The 13,555-nt window shown below is 40.7% G+C and overlaps 1 protein-coding gene across 4 annotated transcripts in view; it reads right to left on the bottom strand.

The window, feature by feature from the left end:
- Positions 1–238: 238 nt before the first annotated feature.
- Positions 239–13,555, bottom strand: part of CENPI (centromere protein I) — a 58,841-nt gene continuing 45,524 nt past the window's right edge. For all 4 annotated transcript variants that reach the window (XM_055563032.1, XM_055563029.1, XM_055563031.1 and 1 more), the window contains 2 exons: positions 3,742–3,783; positions 239–2,798 (listed from right to left, as the gene is read on the bottom strand). In XM_055563032.1, coding sequence (XP_055419007.1) covers positions 2,697–2,798; positions 3,742–3,783 — 144 coding nt within the window. In that variant the 3' untranslated portion in view covers positions 239–2,696. The remainder of the gene's footprint in view (positions 2,799–3,741; positions 3,784–13,555) is intronic.

Here is a 13,555-nt window from a genome sequence, read left to right on the forward strand (position 1 = left end):
TATTATCTGTCTTCTCCAATGGAGAAGTAAATTCCACAAAAGCAGGTACTATATAACCAGCACACAGAAGAATTCACAACACATGGTAAGCTCAGTAAATATGTATAAAATTAAAAATGAGTGAATAAATAGGATTCTAGTCTGAACACCTTCCAATAATATAGTTCAGGGTTGTTTTGCTTTACAGGAAAAAAAGAACTGCAATGTGCTCTTAAATACAAAAGTAAATTCAGCTTGATTTCTCTCAAATGATACAAATTTTATTAAAAGGTGCAGAATTTTTCTGTAGCACTGAAGCAAAATTCTGTGGTAAATTTTCAGCAAGATATTCTAGCTATTATAAAAATTTTAAAAAGCTTCAGAATTATTCCTCAAAATAAGTTACAGTTAATTTATTTGAACCCAAACATTTAAAAATGGGATATATATACACACATACATGCACATGCACAAAATAGAGCAGTCTCGTAAAATCAAACCGGTAAAACTCCAGGAATGTGCATTATCCCACAGTTCTCTCCCTTTCCTTCTCTCATCAAATTTCTACTACCAGTGAAGGCCCAAGAATCTACCAACTACCTAAAGTCAGCTTTTAGAGTTAGAAATATATCCTGTTAACTTGGTGTTGGTATGGTTGTCCAAAATCAGTAAAAGGGCAACATTCTCAGAGGTTTCAGAGGCAGCTGAGTATTTTCCATAAATATGTCTGGCTTAGCTGCCACTGTATATTATCATCTGCTCTCTTCCATAAAAATGCAAATCATAGTTCACAAAAATGTGAAAAATCCCACCACATAATGGATATATCTCTTTATGCATAATTTGGTGGACGGCAGAGACTGATGATGAAGTCATTTTTCACTAGTGGGCTAAAGAACCTAGATCCTGGAAATAACATCAGCCACACTGAGGCTCTCCTGAGCCATGGGTAGAAAGCCAGTTTAAGCACTCCCTGAAGGTAGCAGTCTGTTGGTGAAACGAGTATGGAAACTCAAGTTGAGCCTCTTGATCTCTTCAGCAACAAGGAAGTTTAGTCCCATATGCTCAGTTTGCTTCTGTCAACATTCATTTAATGTTGATCAGGTGGAGAAAGGAAAAAAAGCCCCTTTGACCCAATGCTGTCAGACAGCATAAATCATAAAGTTAATGGATTTTCATTTTTACAAGAAGTGCATAAGCAATGTCCACTCTCCTCCTGAACTAGCAATTGGGGATTCTAAAAGTGGTTGCCAACTTTGTAAAGCAGTTAACTCCTGCAAACAGTTTGCTACATGAAAAGTCAAAGGCTATACTTACCCTGTTCTCAGTTTTACAAAAGCTGATGGCAGCCACAGCAAAGAATGAGCAGCTAGTAAGCCGGGTGTACCTCTGCTCCTGTGCAAAAGGCCTGAAAAACTCTGAAGCTACACTTGTACACATGTGGTCCAATGATGCCATCTCCGTGGCAACCAGATGTCTTAGTTATCTAGTCCAGTGCCAGGTTTGGAGACCCTGGTAAAATTCAGAGGCTTTGTAACTTGCCTGAGGCCAATGGTGGCTAAAATAGTATCACTCATCCAACATGGTCTTCTAGAATAGAGGTCAGGAAACTTTTCTATAAACAGTTGTACAGTAAATATTTTTGGCTTTGCAGACCACAGAGTATCTGTCCCAAACACTCAGCTTCAACACCGTGGCAAAGCCAGAGACAAGACGTAAATGCCCAGACACGACTGCCTTGGAGAGGGAGCCTGATTTCATCCAAGGGTCATAATTTGCCAACTCTACTCAAGAACTCTGCCATTTCCCATCATGCTCTGCTGCTGCTGCTAAGTCGCTTCAGTCGTGTCCGACTCTGTGCGACCCCATAGATGGCAGCCCACCAGGCTTCCCCGTCCCTGGGATTCTCCAGGCAAGAACACTGGAGTAGGTTGCCATTTCCTTCTCCAATGCATGAAAGTGAAAAGTGAAAGTGAAGTCGCTCAGTCATGTCTGACTCTTTGCGACCCCATGGACTGCAGCCTACCAGGCTCCTCCATCCATGGGATTTTCCAGGCAAGAGTACTGGAGTGGGGTGTCATTCCCATCATGAGGTGGAGTCTAATACCCCTCCCCGTGAACTTGCGGAAGTGTGTGATTTGCTTGTGACCAAGAGAGTATGAAGGAACTGAGAGTGCATGACCTCCAAGGCTGCATCAGAAAAGGTGATGTTTTTTGTCCCTGAGACATCTGCCTGCCTGGAGCCCCAAGCCACCACAGAAGCATCCAGTTGTCCTGAGGCCACCATGCTGTAAGGAAGCCCAAGTGCGCCACATGGAAAGACCACATGAAGAAGCCTTGAGACTCTAAGAAGAGGGAGAGATTAACTCATCCAGCCTCCAGAGTTCTAGCCCTCCATCTACCAGACTACAAGTTTGAGAAAGACCCTGAGGCAGAACCACCCAGTTGAAGCTCTCCCCAAATTTCTGCCTCGCAGAAATAGAAATATTAATAATAAATGATTGCTATTATTTTAAGGCACTAAACAAAAAAACTCAGAACACAGTCTCAAAACTAATGAGTGGCAGACATGAGATTCAAACCTAGGTTGGCTTGACCCCAACACCACGTCTGTTCTATTACATGACTGCTAACAGTTTTTTAAAAATATCATGCTAAAATATCCGTGACATGAAACATAAAAAATAAATGTTGATCAAGTGGTTTACACTCTCTGCTCAGGGGACAGAAGAACGATGAATACTACTTCTTATGAAGTGTTTCAAGCCGTGTAACCCCTCTGAATATAAATAGTCCAAATACAAGTTCCATTTCTTCCCCTGCAGGCACAAAAATAGGAAAATTACTCATCAGGTATTTACTTTGCTTATTCTCTACCTCCTCTTCTTTGCCTAGAAAAAGTTCCCAGCATCCTGGATGTGCATACCAAGAGTAAGCTCGAGTAGCTATGTTCTTTACTAAAACTCAGTCACTAAAGCAACATTCAAACTAGAGCATACCCAAAATTTAAGGGCTAAATATTCCTTTTATTATATTGACAAAAATATTTAGCTGTTCAGCTGAACAAGTACTGTGAAATGGAAATGGGTCATCATTCCTGCACTCTAGGAATTTAACATCTAAAGTACACAGCACAGGAGCAGACATTATTACATTACTGTCTATATTAAATATGTACACAGCAGAGTTTCTATACTGAGACAACTGTGTTTGGTTTTGTTGCAGTCACACTTTGACTACATGCAAATGTATTATAAAATAAGACGATGCACAGACACAACAGCAAAAGTCAAACTATGAATAGTTTCATCTATGTAGAGGGTATGTGCCAATGAAGTCACATAAAAGTCACTGGAATTAATTCAGAAAGCAAATACTTTACTTTGAATTTGCCTAGGCAGCAGACACGGGATTTGGGGGAAAGCAAAGGTATAAATTCTTTTGATGAAATGAAGCTTTATCCCTGCTGCTGCTGCTGCTAAGTCGCTTCAGTCGTGTCCAACTCTGTGCGACCCCATAGACGGCAGCCCACCAGGTGCCTCTGTCCCTGGGATTCTCCAGGCAAGAACACTGGAGTGGGTTGCCATTTCCTTCTCCAATGCATGAAAGTGAAAAGTGAAAGTGAAGTCGCTCAGTTGTGCCCGACTCTTAGCGACTCCATGGACTGGAGCCTACCAGGCTCCTCTGTCCATGGGACCCTCCAGGCAAGAGTACTGGAGTGGGAGCTTTATCCCTGCACATGATGAAAATAAATTTCCTTACCCGAATAGAGCTCATGTTTACTTTCCTTTCTTCTGGGCATTCCTTTAAAAACAAAAAAACAAACAAAAAAGGAATGGAGAGAAATGGGGATGAAAATATTTGGTTAGCAGAAATTACCAAAAAATTAAGATGGCTCTTCACTGTCTGATTCATTTGCTACGTTCTATTCCTACCAACATTCTTGGAATCCTTTTGAATAAACACCCACTATAACCTTTCATATTTTTCCCTAGAAGCACAAACAGAAAGAACATAAAATCGCAGTAGATAAAGTGAGCACCATTTTGTTAATCTATGGCCTCATTTTTAAAAATTCTGGACTCAGTCACGGGTGGAGATGGAAGGTGTTATAGAAGGTTTTTCCTGAGGAATATGATTATCTGAATTGAGTTTTGAAGGATGAGGACGAAGTCTGGTGAGGCAGTCTGTGTACACAGTAGATTTCTGAAATTGTAATTTTTTATGTAAACTCAAGAGCTAGGTGAGCTAGCTAGTTATTCTCTGGTTTTAACTATCACCTACGGTACTTCACTGAAAAGCTATCAATTCTAACGATCTTTTTTATGAATCACTGAGAAAAAACTCTGCCGATCAAACCATGTATAACACAATTAGAAGTTTATATTTTACAATGAGTGAGTTTTAGATGTAGGCAGATTTTGAACATATATCATTTTTACCAACATGAAATGGTAAATGCAAACAAAAATCAATGGTGAAATTTTGAAATGGTGAAAGTTATTTCTAAAACTTCACATTCAGAGTCTAACTCTTCTGAATTACTTTTTTACTTGAGGGTTGTGGACATCTATGTTTATCTTCACACAGTATCATTCTCTGTGCCAGAGTGTGCATTATGCAGCATTTCTTAAAGGAACAGAAAGCTACGGTGCTTGGGTCTCAACTGCAAAAAGCTAACCTACTTTTGGCCCTTGCCTCAAGGAAATGTCCCTAACATGGATGGTTCCAGCTCTTCCCTACCTTCTTACTTTGAGTCATTTGATTTTAAGGGCTTAATATAGTTCTCCAATATCATCTCCAATTCTCCCCCATGCTGCTGCCATCCAATCTGCAAGATCTGATTCTGGCCATCTGCCAGTACACTTAAAACAGCAAATGACAACTCTATCATGACTGCTACCTGGCGGACATCAATCACAAGATGCACCCTGATCTCTGAAAAGTTAAAAAGCAAAAAAAAAAAAAAAAAAGTAGTTTTGCAACTGATGAAGTATCATCCATGCTGATGAATTTCATACTTATTTCTCGCATTCCAACACCTCTCTTGAGCTCTAAAGGTCCCTGTTTCAAGGTGCCTACTTAAACTTCTTGGATATCTAACAGGCATCTCAAACTTACGTAGGTCCTACTTAACTGATTCTTGATTCTTAACCTGCCCTCCCTGCAAAAACAAAATAATCTATCCTGTTCTTCTATCAGTCAGTCAGTTCAGTTGGTCAGTCGTGTCCGACTCTTTGTGACCCCATGAACCGCAGCACGCCAGGCCTCCCTGTCCATCACCAACTCCCAGAGTCCACCCAAACTCATGTCCATTGAGTCGGTGATGCCATCCAACCATCTCATCCTCTGTTGTCTGTCCCCTTCTCCTCCTGCCCTCAATCTTTCCCAGCATCAGGGTCTTCTCCAATGAGTCAGCTCTTCACATCAGGTGGCCAAAGTATTGGAGTTTCACCTTTAGCATCAGTCCTTCCAAAGAACACCCAGGACTGATCTCCTTTAGAATGGACTGGTTGGATCTCCTTGCAAGGGACTCTTAAGAGTCTTCTCCAACACCACAGTTCAAAAGCATCAATTCTTTGGCGCTCAACTTTCTTTCTAGTCCAACTCTCACATCCATACATGACTACCGGAAAAACCATAGCCTTGACTAGACGGACCTTGTTGACAAAGTTATGTCTCTGCTTTTTAATATGCTGTCTAGGTTGCTCATAACTTTCCTTCCAAGGAGTAAGCGTCTTTTAATTTTATGGCTGCAATCACCATCTGCAGTGATTTTGAAGCCCAGAAAAATAGTCAGCCACTGTTTTCCCCATATTTGCCATGAAGTGATGGGACCAGATGCCATGATCTTAGTTTTCTGAATGTTGAGCTTTAAGCCAACTTTTTCACTCTCCTCTTTCACTTTCATCAAGAGGCTCTTTAGTTCTTCTTCGCTTTCTGCCATAATGGTGGTGTCATCTGCATATCTGAGGTTATTGATATTTTTCCCGGCAACCTTGATTCTAGCTTGTGCTTCCTCCAGCCTAGCGTTTCTCATGATGTACTCTGCATATAAGTTTGTACTCTGCAAATAAGCAGGGTGACAATATACAGCCTTGATGTACTCCTTTTCCTATTTGGAACCAGTCTGTTGTTCCATGTCCAGTTCTAACTGTTGCTTCCTCTTGTTCCTTAATCTAAGTCACACTGGCCTTCCTTTTTTCCCCTGAATCCTTTAAGTACTGTCCCCACTGCCTAGAATGCTCTTCTTCTAGCTATCTTTAGGTTGGTTTATTCTCATCTTTTAGAAGAAATCTCAGATCAACTGTCACCTCTTCAAACAGGCCCTCTTTGAACACTCATCCCTGACAACTCCCCAGGCACACACTCTCACACCACCCTGTTTATGCCTTTCATGGCATTTCTCAAAGTTTAAAATTATCACATCTACTTATTTCATTACTTGTTTTTTGGCTTGTTCTCATTAGAATAAACTCCATTTGGACAGAGATGGTAGCTATCTTCTTAAGCACTGTATTCCTAGTGTCAAAAGCATGCTATGCTGTGCTGTGCTTAGTCATTCAGTCCTGTCTGTCTCTTTGTGACAACATGGACTGTAGCCTGCCAGGCTCCTCTGTCCGTGGTGATTCTCCAGGCAAGAATATTGCAGTGGGGTGCCATGCCCTCCTCCAGGGGACTGTCCCAACCCAGGGATGGAACCCAGGTTTCCCACACTGCAGGCAGATTCTTTACCATCTGAGTCATCAGGGAAGCCCAAGAATACTGGAATGGGTAGCCTATTCCTTCTCCAGGGGATCTTCCTGACCCAGGAATCAAACCAGGGTCTCCTGCATTGTAGGCAGATTAAGCCTGTCAAAAGCATAGTGGACACCTAATATTTGTTGAATGAATAAACAAAGATATATCTAATTATTAGTTCAAAAGTAATTGATAAGAAAACCAAGAGCTTCAGAATTTCCTGAAACATAAGCTTGACAAATGTCCAGACGCATGGAGTAACTTGAGCTCTTCTGATACTGAGAACTGATTGACCAAATTAAGTTTACTAAATTATCTCTAAAAATATGGCCAATTTGAAATATTTACAATGTGATAATTCAGCAAAGTAAAACTGTCAGAATTAAATCACACTAACATAGTATCAGAGGTTATTTTTATCACCTCAAAGGTATAATCATTAGATAATGAGCAGTAAGTTGGTGACAAGGCTCAAAAGGTATTTTTTTAAGAGAAAGGTTGACATTAAAGCCCAGTATTTTCAGAATCATACAGAAACTTTAATTACAAAATGCTAGTTACACATTTTGCCAAATGTGCACAATGCTGTTAGAATTAAACTTTCAAGGATCAGCCTTCCTGCTGTATAGCACAGGGAGCTCAATTCAGTGTTCTGTGATGACCTAGAGGAACGAGATGGTGGCGGTGGAGTTCAAGAGGGAGGGGATATATGTATACACATAGCTGATTCACTTTGTTGTACAGAAGAAACTAACAACATGGTAAAGCAATTATATTCTAATCTTAAAAAAAAAAGAATCAACCTTCCTAAAATATTTTTTAAAACACTTCTGATTTAAAAGAATATATTAATTCCTGAACCCCCAAAATAAGTTTGCTTACCTATGTCTAAGCTGATAGCATTTACCATTTTAGAGACTGAATCTTATAATTAAGACCCACACACACACACACACACACACACACACACACAGTCTGGGAAGAAAAAAGAACTAACTTAAAGAAAATTAATTCTATTCTGTGATTCATCATGTAGTATTCCAAGTAAGAATTGGATGCAACTGGACTCCCATTTATTGTTAGCAGTAATGTAAGTTGGTATAACTTCTACTGAAAGCAATTTGACAACACCTAACAAAATTACACCTAACAAAACACCTAACAAAAGAAGCGCGCCGGTTGTGACAGACCTCGCAGAAGCATGGTCCAGAGGAGCTACCCCATGTCTGAGGTCAGGGGCGGCGGCCAAGAGTGCCAGGCTGCGACAGCACAGGAGCGGCTGAGAGGAGCTACTCCACATCCGAGGTCAGGGGCAGTGGCTGGGAGGAGCCACCCCATGCCTGAGGCCAGGGGAGGCAGCCAGGAGGAGCTACCCCACATCCCAGGAGTGGTGGCTGCGCGGGTGCAGGAGGGCCGAGAGGAGCTACTCCACCTTCAAGGTCAGGAGGGGAGGCGGTAAGGAGATACTCCTCGTCTAAGGTGAGGAGCAGTGGCTGCACTTTGCTGGAGCAGCCATGAAGAGATACCCCACGTCCATGGTAAGAGAAACCCAAGTAAGACAGTAGGTGTTGTGAGAGGGCATCAGAGGGCAGACACACTGAAACCATAATCACAGAAAACTAGTCAATCTAATCACACAGACCACAGCCTGGTCTAACTCAATGAAACTAAGCCATGCCCTGTGGGGCCACCCAAGATGGGCAGGTCATGGTGGAGAGGTCTGACAGAATGTGGTCCACTGGAGAAGGGAATGGCAAACCACTTCAGTGTTCTTGCCTTGAGAACCCCATGAACAGTATGAAAAGGCAAAATGAGAGGATACTGAAAGAGGAACTCCCCAGGTCAGTAGGTGCCCAATATGCTACTGAAGATCAGTGGAGAAATAACTCCAGAAAAAATGAAAGGATGGAGCCAAAGCAAAAACAATACCCAGCTGTGGATGTGACTGGTGATAGAAGCAAGGTCCAATGCTGTAAAGAGCAATATTGAATAGGAACCTGGAATGTCAGGTTCATGAATCAAGGCAAATTGGAAGTGGTCAAACAGGAGATGGCAAGAGTGAATGGCAACATTCTAGGAATCAGCGAACTAAAATTGACTGGAATGGGTGAATTTAACTCAGATGACCATTATATCTACTACTGCGGGCAGGAATCCCTTAGAAGAAATGGAGAAGCCATCATGGTCAACAAGAGTCCTAAATGCAGTACTTGGATGCAATCTCAAAAACAACAGAATGATCTCTGTTCGTTTCCAGGGCAAACCATTCAATATCACGGTAATCCAAGTCTATGTCCCAACCAGTAATGCTGAAGAAGCTGAACAGTTCTGTGAAGACCTACAAGACCTTTTAGAACTAACATCCAAAAAAGATGTCCTTTTCATTATAGGGGACGGGAATGCAAAAGTAGCAACTCAAGAAACACTGGGGGTAACAGGAAAATTTGGCCTTGGAATACGGAATGAAGCAGGGCAAAGGCTAATAACAGTTTTGCCAAGTGAACACACTGGTCATAGCAAACACCCTCTTCCAACAACACAAGAGAAGACTCTACACATGGACATCACCAGATGGTCAACACCGAAATCAGATTGATTATATTCTTTGCAGCCAAAGATGGAGAAGTCTATACAGTCAGCAAAAACAAGACCAGGAGCTGACTGTGGCTCAGATTAACTACTTATTGCCAAATTCAGACTTAAATTGAAGAAAGTAGGGAAAACCACTAGACCATTCAGGTATGACCTAAATCAAATCCCTTATGATTATACAGTGGAAGTGAGAAACAGATTTAAGGGACTAGATCTAATAGATAGAGTGCCTGATGAACTATGGACTGAGGTTTGTGACTTTGTACAGGAGACAGGGATCAAGACCATCCCCAAGAAAAAGAAATGCAAAAAAGCAAAACGGCTGTCTGGGGAGGCCTTATAAATAGCTGTGAAAAGAAGGGAAGCGAAAAGCAAAGGAGAAAAGGAAAGATATAAGCATCTGAATGCAGAGTTCCAAAGAATAGCAAGGAGAGATAAGAAAGCCTTCCTCAGCAATCAATGCAAAGAAATAGAGGAAAACAACAGAATGGGAAAGACTGGAGATCTCTTCAATAAAATTAGAGATAGGAAGGGAACATTTCATGCAAAGAAGGGCTCAATAAAGGACAGAAATGGTATGGACCTAACAGAAGCATAAGACATTAAGAAGAAGTGACAAGAATACACAGAAGAACTGTACAAAAAAGATCTTCGTGACTAAGATAATCACAATGGTGTGCTCACTCACCTAGAGCCAGACATCCTGAAATGTGAAGTCAAGTGGGCCTTAGGAAGCATCACTACAAATAAAGCTAGTGGAGGTGATGGAATTCCAGCTGAGCTATTTCAAATCCTAAAAGATGATGCTGGTGAAAGTGCTGCACTCAATATACCAGCAAATTTGGAAAACTCAGCAGTGGCCACACGGCTGGAAATCGTCAGTTTTCATTCCAATCCCAAAGAAAGGCAATGCCAAAGAATGCTCAAACTACTGCACAATTGCACTCATCTCACACACTAGTAAAGTAATCCTCAAAATTCTCCAAGCCAGGCTTCAGCAATACGTGAACCGTGAACTTCCAGATGTTCAAGCTGGTTTTAGAAAAGGCAGAGGAACCAGAGATCAAATTGCCAACATCCGCTGGATCATCCAAAAAGCAAGAGAGTTCCAGAAAAACATCTATTTTTGCTTTATTGACTATGCCAAAGCCTTTGACTGTGTGGATCACAATAAACTGTGGAAAATTCTGAAAGAGATGGGAATACCAGACCACCTGACCTGCCACTTGAGAAACCTGTATGCAGGTCAGAAAGCAACAATTAGAACTGGACATGGAACAACAGACTGGTTCCAAATAGGAAACGGAGTATGTCAAGGCTGTATATTGTCACCCTGCTTATTTAACTTATATGCAGAGTACATCATGAGAAACACTGGGCTGGAAGAAACACAAGCTGGAGTCAAGACTGCCAGGAGAAATATCAATAACCTCAGATATGCAGATGACACCACCCTTATGGAAGAAAGTGAAGAGGATCTAAAAAGCCTCTTGATGAAAGTGAAAGAGAGTGAAAAAGTTGGCTTAAAGCTCAACATTCAGAAAACTAAGATCATGGCATCTGGTCCCATCACTTCATGGGAAATAGATGAGGAAACAGTGGAAACAGTGTCAGACTTTATTTTGGGGGGCTCCAAAATCACTGCAGATGATGACTGCAGCCATGAAATTAAAAGACGTTTACACTTGGAAGGAAAGTTATGACCAACCTAGATAGCATATTGAAAAGCAGAGACATTTCTTTGCCAACAAAAGTCCGTCTAGTCAAGGCTATGGTTTTTCCAGTGGTCATGTATGGATGTGAGAGTTGGACTGTGAAGAAGGCTGAGCGCCAAAGAATTGATGCTTTTGAACTGTGGTGTTGGAGAAGACTCTTGAGAGTCCCTTGGACTGCAAGGAGATCCAACCAGTCCATTCTGAAGGAGATCAGCCCTGGGATTTCTTTGGAAGGACTGATGCTAAAGATGAAACTCCAGTACTTTGGCCACCTCATGCGAAGAGCTGACTCATTGGAAAAGACTCTGATGCTGGGAGGGATTGAGGGCAGGAGGAGAAGGGGATGACAGAGGATGAGATGGCTGGATGGCATCACCGATTCAATGGACGTGAGTTTGAGTGAACTCCGGGAGTTGGTGATGGACAGGGAGGCCTGGCATGCTGCAATTCATGGGATCACAAAGAGTCGGACAAGACTGAGCGACTGAACTGAACTGAACAAAATTACAAAGATATACCCTTTGAAATCAATTCCATGTGGAGCAATTTTATCCAACAGACACACTTGCACATGTATGAAATAATGTATATAGTTCAAACATATTCATTAGAGTATAATTTAATAATGATTGGAAATAACTCAAAAACTCCATTTATAAGTTATATGCTTAACTTGTACTACATCCATACAATGAAATACTACAGAGACAACAAAAAGAATGAGGCAGTCCTTAATGTACAAATATGAAACAAAAGGGATTCTCTTGTGGCTCTGTGCTGAAGAATCTGTCTACCAAAGCAGGAGACGCAGTTTTAATCCCTGGGTTGGGAAGATCCCCTGGAGAAGGGAATGGCAACCCACTCCAGTATTCTTGCCTGGAGAATCCCATGGATAGTGATGTCTAGAAGGCTATAGTCCATGGGGTAGCAGAATTGGATACAACTGAGCAACTGAGCACACACACACACACACAGGCAAAACAAAAGCCAAGATACTAAGTCAAAAAAAAAAGTCAAGAGACAGGAAAGTATGTATAATGTACAGTGTTGAAAAAGATCATTTACACAGAAATATACTATACACATCTGGAAGGATATTCAAGAAATGGAAGATGGCTGTTCTATAATAAGTGTCCACATGGAGTTCCACTTCCAGGATGGGATCACGAGGAATTCTGTGGAACTACTCACCAGCAAAACAGGCAAAGTTGGCAAAGACTGTTTTTATAAACCCAGGATTTAAAGTCTCTTGAAATTATCCTAATGACATACAAAAAATATAAAAATATTTATTCAACAAGATCTACTAAAATTCCATAAGAATAGCAATGTAAGCCATTGGTCCTTCCTAGTTAGTGTGGCAGATAAATCAGGGCTGTAAATATTTACATTAAAAATGAAGATCTCAAATTGATAATCTAATTTATAGCCAAGAAACCAGAAACAGGAGAGCAAACTAAACCCAGAGAAAGAAAGAAAGAAATAATAAAGATCAGAGCAGAAATAATAGAAATAAAAAGTATATAAAGAGAGAGAATATCACACTTCCTGATTTCAAAACTTACTACAAAGTTTCAAATTAAAATAATGTGTTACTGGCATGAAGACAGACATATAGACAAGTGTAAATGAACAGAGAGCTCAGAAATAAACCATCATGGATATAGTCAAATGATCTTTGACAAAGGTGTCATGGCCATTCACTGGGGGAAAGAACAGTCTCTTTAACAAATGGTACTGGGAAAACTGCATCTCCACATGCAAAGGAATGAAGTTGGATCCTTTATACCATATACAAAAATTAACTGAAGGAAGGGAAGAAAATGGACTAAACATCTAAACATAAGACTAAAAACTATATGGATTTCTATATCCGTAGAAAACTATATTTTTCAATGGATTAGAAAAGTCCATAGGGGGAAAGATTTATGACACTGGATTTTACGATTTCTTAGATATGACACCAAAAGCACAAGCCAAAACAGCCTACATCTATATCCATATATACATATCCAAATGGCCTTATATCATGCTTAAAACGTCTATGCATCAAAGGATGCAATCAAGCAAAATGAAAAGGCAACCTACAAAATGGGAGGAAATATTTGCAAATCATATATCTGTAAATAATTAATATCCAGGCTTCTTATATAAAGAATTCCTACAACTCAAAAACAAAAAAATCAAATAACCCAATTAAAATCACAGCAAAGGACTTGTAGATATTTCTCCAAAGAACATAAACAAATGATCAATGAACATATAAAGAGATGCTCTGCAACACTAATCATTATGGAGATGTGAACCAAAGCCACAATAAGACGTCACTTCATACACATTAAGATGGATATTATGATTGCTATATTTAAAATGGATAACTGACAAGGACCTACTATATAGCACATGGAACTCTTCTCAATATTATGTGGCAGCCTGGATGGAGGGGACTGGGGGAGAATGGATACATGTATGCTGCTGCTAAGTCACTTCAGTCGTGTCCGACTCTGTGCGACCCCATAGATGGCAGC

This window comes from Bubalus kerabau, chromosome X (genome assembly GCF_029407905.1).
Source record: "Bubalus kerabau isolate K-KA32 ecotype Philippines breed swamp buffalo chromosome X, PCC_UOA_SB_1v2, whole genome shotgun sequence".
In the NCBI taxonomy this organism is placed as follows: domain Eukaryota; kingdom Metazoa; phylum Chordata; class Mammalia; order Artiodactyla; family Bovidae; genus Bubalus; species Bubalus kerabau.